Source organism: Equus asinus, chromosome 7, assembly GCF_041296235.1.
Source record: "Equus asinus isolate D_3611 breed Donkey chromosome 7, EquAss-T2T_v2, whole genome shotgun sequence".
NCBI classification, from domain to species: domain Eukaryota; kingdom Metazoa; phylum Chordata; class Mammalia; order Perissodactyla; family Equidae; genus Equus; species Equus asinus.
In genome coordinates this window covers 57,206,968-57,221,880 of record NC_091796.1, presented here as the reverse complement: position 1 = coordinate 57,221,880, position 14,913 = coordinate 57,206,968, and the positions used below count along the sequence as shown (strand labels likewise).

Below are 14,913 nucleotides of genomic sequence, written 5' to 3'. Positions count from 1 at the left end.
CCCTAAAACACAACAATATTGCAATTCAGCCAGTTAATAACCCTACAATAGCCTCTAAGTGTTCAAGTGAAAGGGAGGAGTCATATGTCTCTCACTTTAAATCAGAAGTTGGAAATGATTAAGCTTAGTGAGGAAGGTTTGTCAAAAGCTGAGACAAACTGAAAGCTACGCCTCTTGTGCCAACCAGTTAGCCAAGTTGTGAATGCAAAGGAAAAGATCTTAAAGGAAATTAAGTGCTACTCCAGTGAACCCAAGAATGATAAGAAAACAAAACACCCTTATTGCTGATATGGAGAAAGTTTTAGGAGTCTGGATAGAAGACTAAACCGGCCACAACATTCCCTTAAGCCAAAGCCTAATCCAATGCAAGGCCTTAACTCTCTTTAATTTTATGGAAGGCTGAGAGAGGTAAGGAAGCTGCAGAAGAAAATGTGAAGCTAGCAGAGGTTGGTTCATGAGGTTTAAGGAAAGAAACCATCTCCATAACATAAAAGTGCAAGGGGAAGCAGCAAGTGCTGATGCAGAAGCTGCAGTAAGTTCCCCAGAAGATCTAGCAAAGATCATTAATGAAGGTGGCTACCCTCAACAACAGATTTTCAATGTAGACTAAATAGTCTTATATTGGAAGAAGATGCCATCTAGGACCTTTATTGCTAGAGAGGAGAGAGGAGAAACCAATGCTTAGCTTCAAAGCTTCAAAGGACAGGCTAACTCTCCTTAGGGGCTAATGTAGCCTGAGACTTTAAGTTGGAGCTAGTACTTGCTTACCATTCCAAAAATCCTAGGGGCCTTAAGAATGATGCTAAATCTACTCTGCTTGTGCTCTATAAATGAAACAACAAAGCCTGAATGACAGGATATCTATTTCCAACATTGTTTACTGAATATTTTATTCCCACTGTTGAGACATACTACTTAGAAAAAAAGATTCCTTTCAAAATATTACTGCTCACTGACAACATACCGGATCACCCAAGAGCTCTGATGGAGATGTATAATGAGATTAACATTGTTTTCAACATAACATCCACTCTGTAGCCCATGGATCAAGGAGTAATTTCGACTTTCAAGTCTTATTACTTAAGAAATATATTTTGTAAGGCTATGGCTACCATAGATGGTGATTTGTCTGATGAATCTGGACAAAGTCAATTGAAAACCTTCTAGAAAGGATTCGCCATTCTAGATACCATTAAGAACATTTGTGATTCATGGGAAGAGATCAAAATATCAACATTAACAGGAGTTTGGAAGAAGCTGATTTCAACCCTCATGGGTGACTTTGAAGAGTTCAAGACATCAGTGAGGGAAGTAACTGCACATGTGGTGGAAATAGCAAGAGAACTAGAATCAGAAGTGGAGCCTGAAAATGGGACTGAATTGCTGCCATCTCATGACAAAACTTGAACAGATGAGGAGTTGCTTCTATGGATGAGCAAAGAAAGTGATTTCTTGAGATAGAATATACTCCTGGTGAAGATGCTGTGAAGACTGTTGAAATGTCAACAAAGCATTTCAAACATGACATAAACTCAGTTGATAAAGCAGCAGCAGGTTTTGAGAGGATTTACTTCAATTTTTAAACAAGGTCTACTTTGGGTAAAATGCTATATCAAACAGCACTGCATGCTATAGAGAAATGTTCATGAAAGGAAGAGTCAACAGATACAGAGAACTTCACTGTCTTATTTTAAGAAGTTGCCACAGATACCCCAACCTTCAGCAACCACCACCCTGATCAGTTAGCAGCCATCAACATCAAAGCAAGACCCTCCACCAGCAAAAAGATTATGACTCGCTGAAGGCTCAGATGATGGTTAGCATTTTTTAGCAATACAGTATTTTTAAGGTATGTACGTTGTTTTCTTAGACACAATGCTATGGCACACTTAACAGACTACAGTATAGTGTAAACATAACTTTTATATGTACTTGGAAACCAAAAAAGTCATGTGACTCACTTTATTGTGATATTCGCTTTATTGCAGAGATCTGGAACTGAAACCGCAATATCACCAAGGTATGCCTGTACACATGTAATGATCAAGCAGAACCGACAACATCTTAAAGAGAGGCACAAAGTGCTACAGGGTTCCACGTAGGAGAAATTTTTTTTGGTTATGGAGAGGGGGTCAGCAAGGGTGACCAAATTGATATACCTAGCAGATGGTCAAAACACTAAATACCAAAACAGAAAATACCAAAGGAGGAATTGGTCTGGGGGTGGAAGGAGAAAAAATTGATTCACCTTTGAATGCTCAGAGTTTGAGAGGCTTGGAAGAGGGCTTACAAGCAGTTGGACACTTTGGTCAGGCTAGAGATAAAAATATGGGGGTGGTTTTGATGGCATGTGGTGTCTGGAATTACCCAGGCAAGGGCAAGGAGTGAGAATTGTGGGCTAAAGGCTGAAACCTAGGGGACAGAGGAGCTGCCAAAGAGAGGGAACAGCTGGAGGTGTCCAGCGAGACCAGTCAGCTGCAGATCCTGTGACCCAAGGGCATGGATAATCTCAAAAAGGGTATGATCAACCTTATCAACTGCAGAAAAAGACTAGCAGTGAAAGAAGAAATGGAAAAAAAGTCCAGTGGATCTGGCAGGGAAAGCAAAAGCGGCTAGGAGAAGGGGAGAAGAAAGGGTTAGAGAGGGAGCAGTAAGGGGCTGTCGAACTGTCTTCCAAATGCAGCAGAAGACAGGCTGGCACTGGGAGGGAATGGGACAGGAAATAGATGGAGGGTGAAGGCGAGCAGGGCAAGTCTGGATAAGTGTGGAGGAAAGCAGGAGAGGGCTCCAACTGAGGCGCTGCAAGGATTCTCAGGGGTACTGAGGGCCCTGCCTGAATGGAGGCTATCTCCAGCCATCATGCGGTGCCCGTTAGCAGTGGAGGGCTTCTAGGTAGGAGGTGGAGAGCAGAGTGCAGCCCTGGAGTCTGCAAGGTGGGTGCAACAGAGGGCTGTGGGCTCAGAGGCACAGGGTTGTAAGAAGGCACTTCAGGAAGTCAGAGGTAGGTAGGTGAGGACAACGGGCAGAAGGAAGGGGAGACTGCTTGGGAGGAAAAGAAAGGATTAACCAGTTAAGATGGAGCAAGTGTGAGGGAGTGAGTTCCTGAGACTCCCAGGTGCTACGGGACAGGGTCAGACTGTCCCCCAGGTCAAACTCCTGCACTCCTGGAGTTTAACGTCTTTGAAGTTAAACAGGCCACTGGGGATCACAGAATCCTGAATAAAGCCCGGGAGTTGGTCACTCAAGTGCAGCAGAGGGCGTTTCTAAAATGGTTTCATGCATACGTCAAATATGTTTTAATTCATCCGTTCATAATGACACATTATGAAAAAGAAAATCTGATTGGTTACCTCTGAAGGGCAAAAGGGAACTTTCTCATTATTCAGAAAACTGATCCTATATGATATCCACTTTATGGTAATCACATAGTTGATGGGGAATTTCTCTTTATAGAAATATTCCCACGAATAAATGGAGACAAAAGGATAAAATTAGGTTATGACCCTTTTGCAACCCCAATGACTGGTAATAATCACACTATAGAGAGACAACCAGACAGGATATGCCTCCCGATGGAAGACAACAGCGCCTATTAAGTCACTTCACACATACAACATTCAAACCTGAATCTCCCTAAACCTCTAGACCTAACTACCAGCTGACAGGAATTATAAGGAACAGGGGAGCACATTCAGTGACTTCATGGGAAACCATTCAGCAAAATCCCGAATATGGAAACTCTACAGAACAAACAATCCAGACCCTTCCACCAAAAATTATAAGAAGTAGGGAGAACCCATAGAGTAAAGACTTCTTAAGGGACACATCAATCCACCCTGGAGCAATGCAGGGAGCTTCTTGGATCTTGGTTCAAACAAACAAACAAACTGGAAACAGAACAAAACACACATTTATAAGACAACTGGAAAAATATGAACTCTAACAGCATAGTCCACGATACTAGAAGATTACTGTTAACGTTTATTGAAATAATTATAGAAAAAAAGTAAAGGTCTGGTCTTTGTGAGCCTGGTAGATAGGTTTTCTACATGAGTCTGCTTCCAAATACAAAATACTTGGTACGAACTAAACTTATTGTGGTGATCATTTTACAATAAATGTAAGTCAAGTCATTACGCTGTACACCTTAAACTTATATAGTGCTCTATGTCAACTATAGCTCAAAAAAACTGAATGAATGAGTGAATGAATAAACAACAAACAAACTTGGGAGGTAGGGAGTTGACAGCCAAAGGTGAAGCACAGGATAGAATACCTCAGCGTAATGCTTAAAGCTGACTGACATCTTGAGCCTAGATGACAAGTAGGATGCCAGTCCCCTTGGCAAAAAAAAAAAGAAGGTGGGAAGAGCTGGTTTGGGAAGAAGGACATTCAGCTCAGATTTTAATATGTTGAATTTTATCTTATTTGGTTGTTATTACCCTAAATGGCCTTGGACAAAAAAAAAGTTTCCTTCTGAAAAAGTCCTGAAATTAAAGTTCTGGCTTAATTCGGTACACTTTATTAGCTTCAGTTCATTTGATTTTGAGATTCAGTTTAAGAGGCCACCTATGGAGAAAGAAGCAACTTCTCCCTCCAGTAGGGATGGGAGTTCCTCCACTCTCCACTTTCCCTGAATCGGATCCTCTCAGTTAATTGGAAATTCCACTGAAGCTCAAAGTGAAAGTTGTTCCGATCAATGACTGGCTCCATGTCAACTTTGGTCTTACTCTTAAAGTCTAGTGGCATGAATTCCTTAGTAGTGATTGCTTAAGGAAGGTCTATTCTTGCCAACACTTTCAAAGAACACAGCTCTTTCCAAGGCTACTCAATTATTGCTTCTGGGAAGTCAAAGGAACTCTGCTCTCCCCCAACAAAATGTGGCAAAGGGGCTTTGAAAATGTAGTGTTACAGAAAACATGCAGCTTGGTAGGAATGGTGAAGCAGAGGGTTCACTGAGTGAAAGTGTGGGAGTGGTGATGCCAGCATCAACCAGGGCAACAGGCAGGCAGTGCAGCTCTCCCCTACACATGCCCAGCAGACCCACAGGCAGTCTCTTTTTAGAGACAAGAGCAGAAGGCATAGCATGGCTTACCGGCTTTTCTCTATGGGCCCAACTCACCTTTCCAACTCTATCTCAGGCTACCCTCAGCCCAGGCCTTCTGTCAGATCAGGAAGTCCACCTTCACTCTCCCCATGCTCATGTTATTCTCAGCCCAGACACTCTGTCCTCTCCATGCCACTCAGCACGCCTCCTCCATGAAGCTACCAGAATGATTCTCTGTAAACTCCTGAACCACAAATTGTTGAAACCGCTTAGTTCTCACTACCCTGTGTTCATTTTCAGTTATCTGCCTAGAAATCTTCTCAGCTTCCCAACTTGCCTATCAGCACTTGACTGTTATCCTTGATAATGGGATCTATGTTTTCTTTCATCTTCCACAATGCCTGGAACAATGACCAAAGAAGGTATTTAACAATTTTATTTGTAAATATAATAATTTGCATAAAATAATTTTATTTTTATACATAATAAATAATTTTATTTGTATAATTTTTAGTTTTAGTGCTCAGGAGTACAATATTTTGATGGAGCAGACAAGAGAAAAAACATGACAAAAGTTGGCAATTCGGGCTGACAGCATTTTCCCTCTTCTGCAAAAAGATGTGTCCAGCAAAACTCTTTCCCTATGAGACAATCAACACCAGCCCAGTCCTCCACATCTGTGCAAAACCCTTTGGAGCTCACAGAAAAATAAACTAGCCTCAGTCAATGGATAGCCTGACCACAGTTAGCAAAGTAGAAAAGCAGGTGAAATTACTCAGTGTTCCAAAAACATTTTTTGAAGAGAAAAATTATTTACAGCTACTGTAAACAGGGCTTCCATTATCATTATCATTGCTGACTTCACAAACGACAGTTACATTTTCTTTCTAACCTTAATTCAGGCTAACTTCTAGAGAGACAGAGATGACCCACGACATCTGAGCCATGGTGCATGACCACAGCCAACAAAATAGGCAGAAAACTGATTTGAGCTCATCTGGAAATCCAAAAGATTCTACCTTGCTTTACCCTAAGCACAATCAAATAGCAAAACACTGAATGTTTCCTCCATGCAGGAACAAAGCAAATTAAGTAAATAAATCGTGTTCTTTTTTTTTTTTTTTGAGGAAGATTAGCCTTGAATTAATATCTGCCACCAATCCTCCTCTTTTTGCGGAGGAAGATTGGCCCTGAGCTAACATCCCTGCTCATCTTCCTCTGCTTTATATGTGGGATGCCACCACAGCATGACTTGATGAGCAGTGTGTAGGTCCACACCCGGGATCTGAACCGGTGAACCCCAGGCCACCAAAGCGGAATGTGCGAACTTAACCACCGTGCCACCAGGCCGGGAAGAACAAGGAGGAGGCACTATTTGTTCTTCTGGAATGTAACATTTTATACACAAGAATTCCTGTAATATTTCAAGTTCTTAAGGTGGAAAGGGGAGCCTAATCATCAGAGTTAGCACTCTGTGCAGAGCAGCATATTGTCCACCTGCTTGTAGGAAACGCACTGGTAAATTCATTAAAACCCGCTTACAAATGGAGAACCTCTAAGCCTTGTTACACAGCTATTAATTGGAAGTAAAATATCCTTTCTTTACTCTATACTCTTGCCTGATAAGGTATGGGGAAAAAAATATCCCTTTCCTTATCAGATCATCCTCTAGCATCAACAAAGAGCAGGGGAGCTACAACCTTTCCCAAAGGCTCCTGACCATAAAGAACAGACCAGATAAAACAAATTCAGAGCAATTGTCCCAAAGGGACAAATGGACCTGGCTCCCTCTGGTGCTTGCAGAGAACCAGGGGAAAGCAGTGTAAAGGGGGCTGCTAGCCAGATCACAGCAAGCCACCTTCAGCTGGCAGGCTTCCCTAGAAGGCCCTCCCCAGGGGACAGAGTAGGTGGGAAACATCCAGAACTTGTGGGGATGAACTCACCTTTAAACACCTGGAAATTCCTCTTACATACAAAGAGAGGCTCTGGCATTCAAAAGTAGATGATACAAAGTCAGGATGGTCCACCTCTCCAACAAATGGCCACACAATGACTGGGGATGATGACAGTCATGATGCAATTATCTAGGCTATGTTTTCATGTACATTATTTCATTTAAATCCTCATAGCAATCTTATATGGCAGAAATTATTCCCATTACACTGATAGAGAAACTAAACTTTAAAAGGGTTCAGCCACTTCCTTAAGCTGGAACCTGAACCCAAGTTAACCTGAAGCCACAGCCATGGTCTTGCCCTTTATTATTCTGTCTCTTGGCTCTCAAGTCTCTTAAAAGAGTACATTGTAAATAATCTCCCATTTTAGCTATTAGGACATAACGATTTCTAGCTATATCTGAACAGTAGGAACCAACAGTTTGCCCACAGGATCTTAGGATTCCTCTGTTAGAGCAAAACTCTTGTAGCTGCCTGGGCAACGCTGAGCCATTTATAGATATAACTGCTTCACCTAGCTTCTAAGCAAAATTAAAGTGTTCACATTTTTAAAAATGAATGGATAGGATATTTGGAAATAGGCTTTAAAAACCAGGAAAGAATGAGAAAGGGAGAGAGGTGGGACGGGAAGAGGGTTCAATATGAAAGGAAGACTGCAGTGAAAGAGCCCTGAAGTGAAGAAGCACCTTCAAGAGACCAAGAAACAGCCTGTGAAGTGCCCCAGGGCAGAGGGCCAAAGTTTAGTCTGCCTGCTTTTCACACAGCACTCTCAAATCCAGTCAAGGTACCACACAAGATCACGATATTCTTTCCGCAGTTTATCATGTATGTGTTTGCTGTTACTCAAGTCTAGAGAAAACAAAATAAGAAATTGCCTTTACATGCTCTTCTCCTCCTAAGATGCCCTGGCAGAGACTAGAGGACATATATCAAGTGCTTAAGATTCTGTTCTAAGAGCTTTATGCGGACCGCCCCCCTCAATCCTTAGGATACTCGTTCTCACACCCCATTGTGCAGATGAGGGCACAGAGCTGCCCAAGTGTTGGGTAAGTGTCAGGGCCAGGATCCTGAACCAGCAGTCAGGCTCAGAGCAGGAAGGACAATTCACTTCAGGGACCCCTTGCCTATGTCCAGGAAAGCTGCATTATGCAAACTACAGTGTTGAAGACCACAGGCCACTGCACAAAACATCACCAAAAACCAGAGGAAAAACACAAAACCAGAGGAAACACACAAATCAAACACCAGAGGAAAGCACAGTCCTAACCTTAAACTGTCTTCTCAAAGTATAGAGATGGGACTCTAAGAATGCAAAATATAAGGAAATACAAATTGACACAACAGGAAAACTACTGCACTGTTAGACTCTTGAATTTAGCAAGCCTAAAGAGCAGGCTTAAAATTTGCTAGGCACAGCCATTTTCTAAGCTTTCCCCCTTATAAAAATACAGTAGGAATAGAGAAAATGGTTTCTTTTTAAAAATCTCCTCATGTTTCACATTACAGTATCAGTATTTACATAGTCTGATTTCCATAACAAAAATTTAAAAATCTGTAAGTAAAAACAAATATGATTCCTCAAAATAATGTCAGTAAAAGTGGGGAGAGAAGCTGAATGTTTCATGAAGTGACCTCAGTAAGAAGACCCCACAAAGAGGGTCAGGGCTGCAAACATCCCTCCAGCACGCACTACTGTAAAAGCACTCTCATCCTCAACCCACTTACTCAGCCCAAGGAAACACAGGGAACAACAAGCCACTTTTCCTAAGAGAAGTTCCGCAGTATTGCAAAGCTGCCTCCTTTCCCTTTCCTCTTCATAAAAACCGTGAGATCAAAAATCAATGAACTTCAAACTCTGATTCTACCTGTTTCAAGTTCAAGAAATGCTCAAAGCCTCAGCCTTGGGATTCACACATGTAAACACCTCACTTAAGTTATTTTCTATCCAGTATCAAATAGAAAAATACATGATCAGAACCTTTTTTTAAAAGTCCCATATAAATTTCTTTCTTATTTTAATTAAACAATTATGAACTCTCCACATCTTTATTTAATTTTTTAATTAAAGATTTTTATTTAAAATTACTCTAAAAATTTCTACAAAACTGGTATGAAGAATATGAAATCAATATATTATTTCTCGGAATCCAATCAGTGCTTCTAAGATAAGTAGCAAAAGCTTATTCCAAAACACAGTGCCACTAGCCATCTTTGAAAACAGAATAAATTTCCCACTTTTAGACACACCAGCTTTCTATCCTAAAAGAAGAAAACACTCCCTTTGTGAAAATGCATATGTCTTTTCTTTTCCAAAGAACAGTATCCTTCCCATTTCCCCATGACCTTACCTCCTACCATTTCAAAAATACAATTAGACTTGATGCCAAAGTAAGTAGGAGGGACTTACAGTTGAAGATGCCTGGAGGTGGATGTTCAGTCACCAGGAGACAGTTTTCTTCATCACTGTTGTCCCCACAGTCATTCTGTTGGTTACAGACCAATGAACCAAGATACAAGCATTTACCGCTGGTGCAGGTGAATTTGCACTCTGAAAAGCACAATATAAAGCATGAAGTAGTCAATGCAAGTTTGACACTCTTGAGCTGTTATTTTGTTCTTCCCCATTTGCATGCCATGATAGTTTGAGAACTCAGTCTCTCTGGAGAGCCCAGGAAATTGAACTCAGAGGAAGGCTATCTTGGTAAAGGCCTTCCCTCTATGAAATGCACAGGACAGGGCCCCTGGGGTACTCTGGGGCCTGCCATGCCTTACTCTAACCCACAAAAAGGGTAATACAGGCGCTTTCTCTCCATGACCTGCCCAGCAAAAGTCATAGCTATAGGGCTTATATTTTGCTTGAAAAAAATCCTTGGCTATTTTCCATGCCTCCAAGGATGAGAAGAGCCTGTGCAGTAGTAATTGGGGCTACAGCAGAACTTGGAAGCTCAGGCTTGACAAAAGGAGGCTCATATGTGTTACTTCCAACTTGTCACTAGATGTTGTAAAGCTCTGGGCAAAATATTTAACCCCTCTGGTGTTCATTCATCTCATGCCTAAGGAAAACCAGGTTTAATACCAGCCAGGGGTAGCACTGACTTTGTAATATAAAACATGGGAAAATAGTGTGTGCTCTCTGCTACCTGAGAAGCATCCATGCCAAGTGCCATATGAGTGACTTAAAGAATAGGACAGAGCCCAATCCAAATCTCTATATGCCACACTGAACATGGGATCCCAGAAATCTGTACAAACCAATATTTGAAAACGGAATTTATTTTTATAAGACTCTAAAATAAATTTGCAAACTTAACACAATACTATCAATTTAAGCAATTAAGGATAAAGGAAATTATACAATTACATACACATGGGCACATAAAATCTACATATATCTTACATTGAATGTCACCTTGCATTCTGACTATGAGCTTTCTCCTAAGAGCACCCACAGAAGCTGCCAGGATTTTCCCACTCAGTGGGCAGCTGGTAGAAAACCTCAGGAAAAGGGTCCCAGGACCCCCACTGATGCTGACTATCCCAGCCACCTCATTTCTCCTCAATTTTTTTCTGTCTAGAATATGAGTGGAAGGCCTAGAGCAAGTCCAAGGTCCTTTCCACTCTAAAATTCCATTATTCAAATGAAACTCTGGGCATCAGCACACTGAGGCCTCCTCCAGCTACACTAACAACACATGCAACTGCGAAGAAAATAACCCCTTGCCTGTCGTAAAGAGACAGAACTTCCATCCTCAAAGTATTTCTGTGACCCAGTATGAAAGGGATATCACAATTCTCCATTTGTTCACATTCTCCTAAACGAGTAAAGAAAGAGACCAACCACAGCCCCTGACCTAGTTTAGAATAACATGTGAACACAACCCAAATGCACAACCACAAGTTCGTCACTGGCTGCACTGTCCAGGTTAAAATATCTGTGTGCTGAATGTGATCCAGGCCATGTGGTAGGAGTGTTGCTGAAGCCAAACTCTCTCTTCCCATAAGGTGGAAGGATTAAAATCCAGCTGTTTGAAATCATATTTATGAAGTGACTTTTTTTTAACTTAATGGAAAAAAGGGATGTCAAGGAAAGAATTTATCCTCCTTTCCAAAAGAAATACTGGAGTTCAGATTAATACCAAACATGAAAAGGACATCAGCCAAAAACAGGTACTCCTGATGTTGTTGAAATGGTAATTGGAAAACAGGGAATACTAACCTAAATTGAATTAAACTTCAACTAAAAAATTAACCATTGCTGTGGTTTTAAAGGATCTCAGGTTAGACTACTATGTCCAAGTTCACGTGGAACATTAAACCAGCAGGGAAATGAAACCACCTCCACACTTTACTCATTTCAACTTGTTCAAGGGAGCCACAGTATAGAGTGACAAAATATTTTCAAGGAAATGAATTATGTGATTCATTCATTCATATAACCAATATTTTAGCCCCTTCTATGTTACATGCCAGGTATTGAGACATGAAAACATGGAGATGAAAAAGCAAGCCCTCTTCAAAGGGCCTACAATATAATAATTTTTTTAAATGTGAGCAGTGACTAATATATTGGCTAACTCCTTCCAAGATGTATTTTCCTTCTTTATATCATTCACATCTAGAGTGCTGCCCGGCAAGTAACAGGCACTTGGTGAATCATCTATTTGTTGAATAAATGAATGATCTAATCTGAGCCTCATAAGCACCCTGTGGACTAATTAGGGTAGATACTATTATTCCCATTTCACAGATGAGGAAATTAAGACTCAGAGATTAAGTGACTTGCCCATAATTAAACTGCTAATAAATGGCAAAATCCAGATAAGTGCCCAAATCCTCTGCCTCCTGTCTCAGGCTCTCCCCATCACTACCTCTGAGTTTCCAAATCTGCTTTCAAGAATGTGTAAGACTCATTTGTAACGAGGATGCCCACCTATGTAACAAAGTTGTCAAAAGAGTTTGTTTTCTTAAGTAGGCTTAACGTTACTCAGGATGCATGAACAAGGCTTGTGCTACCGATTTCCTTAGAAATCTCTTACTTCTTAGATAACAGAAATATTAACATCACCCCATTGAATTTCAAATTCATAAAATCCAAATCTTCTCAGTGGTAAGTCATTAGGTGAATATCAAACTAAAGGTCTCTCCATCACAGGGCAACTTGAATCAAAACAACTAGGTTGAAATTTTGAACCTATTGACCACTTCATGTGATATAGAAAATACTAGAAAATTGCTAAAGTGCTATTAAGTGTTAAAGATTAATGCTAAAGCTGGAATGAAACTGCAGACCAGAGTAAAACGTCTATCCAAGTTAACATAACTGGTGTTGATAGAGGCAGACTTCCAACTTGATCCTGACTCACCCTGCAAGGCCGTCTCCACCACACTTTGCTATCCAAAAGTCCAGTGGTTTTAGACATTAGGGGGTGGTCCTCTAACAACCAAATTATTGTGATATTTCAAACAAACTAAGAACCCTAGATGAGAGGCTCTAACCTTGCCTACATACTAGAATCACCTGGGCATCTTTCAACACTACTGATGCCTGAGCTCCAGCCCAGGCCACTGCTCTCACTGGCCCGAGGTGCAGCCTGGCAGTGAGGGTTTCTAGAGATCCTCAGAACGATTCTGATGGCAGCCAAGATGGAGAACCACTGCCCAGTGAGAAGTAGATAACTCATTTATATTAAGCCCTCTCTTTAGCTAACAGTATTTTATTGGAATGTTCAGTTGGTATTTGCTAATTGACTTAAAAAAACCACTAAAAATTAATCTCTTAAAATAGGCAGGTACTGTGATGATTCCTGGATATAAGGCCCAGTTGCTACAGCTTCTGTACTGTCAACAGGATATTTCAGGAACTTTGAGACCACGGGTGTGACCCCTAAGCTACATTTTGACACACTAGAACCAGGAAACGTCCTCAATGGAGAAAACGTAAGTCAGAGAAAGAAGACAGGAAAATAAAAACATACAGTTTCTTATTATATTTTGTATATTCTTTGCAGAACTTGTTGAGTATTTCTGCCAAGTCAGAAGCTGAAGGAAATCAGAGATTGTTAAACACTGGAAACATTCTGGCTACAAATTCATGGTGATTTCACATGTATAATATTGGAATGGAATACAAAATGAACAACTCAAAAACCAGTTTTTCCTTCAGGAGCTATAGATTTAATAAAAAATTTTGCAATACTTAACTCCTCTTCTTTAGAATCAAGACTTATTAAATGAAGAAAATGGCAGTCCTTTCTGATTTACGAAAAAATTTTTAGAATCAGCAGTAGATCTTACAATCACTTTATATATTCTTAGTAATAAATTTGGGGTCTTCTTTAGTTTCTCTACATTCCTACATAAAGCTTCTAATGAATTTCAGTGACTTTGAATTGTCATAGATTCATAAAGTTCTAATGCTGAGAGGGCCCTAGAGACACAGTGGTCCAATCTCTCATGTCACAGATGAGGAAACAGTCCAAAGGGAATTCCTAATTTACTCAAAGTCAAAGAAGGAATTTCCAATAATGGAACATAAAACCCAGAATTTCTACCAAACTGCAGGAAAAAATCTTTTTGTCCTAAATCTCATTCTAATTATGCACAAAATAATATTAACCAGTTGGAGTATACCATTTGAGAGAGGAGAAAGGAAAAGAATGATTAAGAGTAAGAGAATTTCTTAATATTTTGTTACCATTGGAAAAAAACAAGCAGTTTTAAGAACCCTGAAACCAAGAAAGAAATGAAATATCCTAAGGTGTTCTGTGAATTTCAAACTTTTATACAAAACAAAAAACTATATTAAAAAAATTTTAAGGACCAGTAGCTTAATAATTTGAATACTCTAAATCTAAACATGGACAGGGTTCAAAGATAAATGCTCGATCTTGATTTCTAGGAGAACAAATATGCATCTCAGAGACCAAAGTTAATCCACTTGGTAGAGTCAACATTATATTAGTTAAAAGGCAACAAAAAGTACTTGAAAGTTGCTAAGAGGGTAGATCTTAAATGTTCTCACTGCAAAAAAAGAAATAGTAATTAGGTAATGTGATGCAGGTGTTAGCTAACGGTATGGTGATCATCATTTTGCAATATATAAGTGTATCGAATCAACACATACACCTTGAACTTACACAATGTTATATGTCAATTACATCTCAATAAAGCTGGAGGAAAAAAGGCAACAGAAAGTTGTTCTCAATTTTTCCTACACTGTTTTTAAGGCCTCAGTTTTCACAGATATGATCTCAGTCACAAAATAAGGACCTATGTACAGTATTACATCACAGCAATAAAATCAGCATTTTTTGTGAATTGGCTAAGTATTCTACGGTAGCTATTTCTGTTAAAATTCATGTAACAACATCGACTCATTCAGTTCACACTTTTATCATTCACAAACCTGAAAGTCGAGAGTGATTTTGGCTCCAACATTTCTGACAGTAAAATCTAGGACTTGTTCTCAGTAATGAGGGCTTTCTTAATGTACTTATATTGTGAATAAGAAAGAGATTAAATTTAGCCATTAGCAACCTATAAGTGAAGAATTAACAGGTCTCTAAAATTAGTATAAATAATTTTACCATAACCAATGTAAGTTTAGTATAGAGATTACAATATTTTTATTGATTTATATATATATTGCCTACTCCACACTGCAAGGTACAAGATTACATATCATAAAAGTAAAGTTCAATAAAAATGAAAACAACCAGTAAAAGACAAAAACCATGAACCTAGAAAAGCAAGGGAACAAAGAAAAACTTTGTGACTGAAGAGAGTTCCAATAACTGAGCACTAAACCAAACTCCAAGCAAATGAGCTGCCATGGAGACAAGGAAACTAGAGGCAGGGTGGTGAGCCCTCGCTGGCCCGTAGTGGTAAGCATGCCAATTAATCAGAAACAGA

The 14,913-nt window shown here is 39.9% G+C and overlaps 1 protein-coding gene across 41 annotated transcripts in view; it reads right to left on the bottom strand.

The window, feature by feature from the left end:
• Positions 1-14,913, bottom strand: part of LDLRAD4 (low density lipoprotein receptor class A domain containing 4) — a 428,527-nt gene that overhangs the window by 193,730 nt on the left and 219,884 nt on the right. For 39 of the 41 annotated variants that reach the window (XM_070513506.1, XM_070513504.1, XM_070513524.1 and 36 more), the window contains one exon: positions 9,410-9,550. The exons of the other annotated variants lie outside the window; for them this stretch is intronic. In XM_070513506.1, the coding sequence (XP_070369607.1) occupies positions 9,410-9,550 (141 nt within the window). The remainder of the gene's footprint in view (positions 1-9,409; positions 9,551-14,913) is intronic. 41 annotated transcript variants of the gene reach the window in all.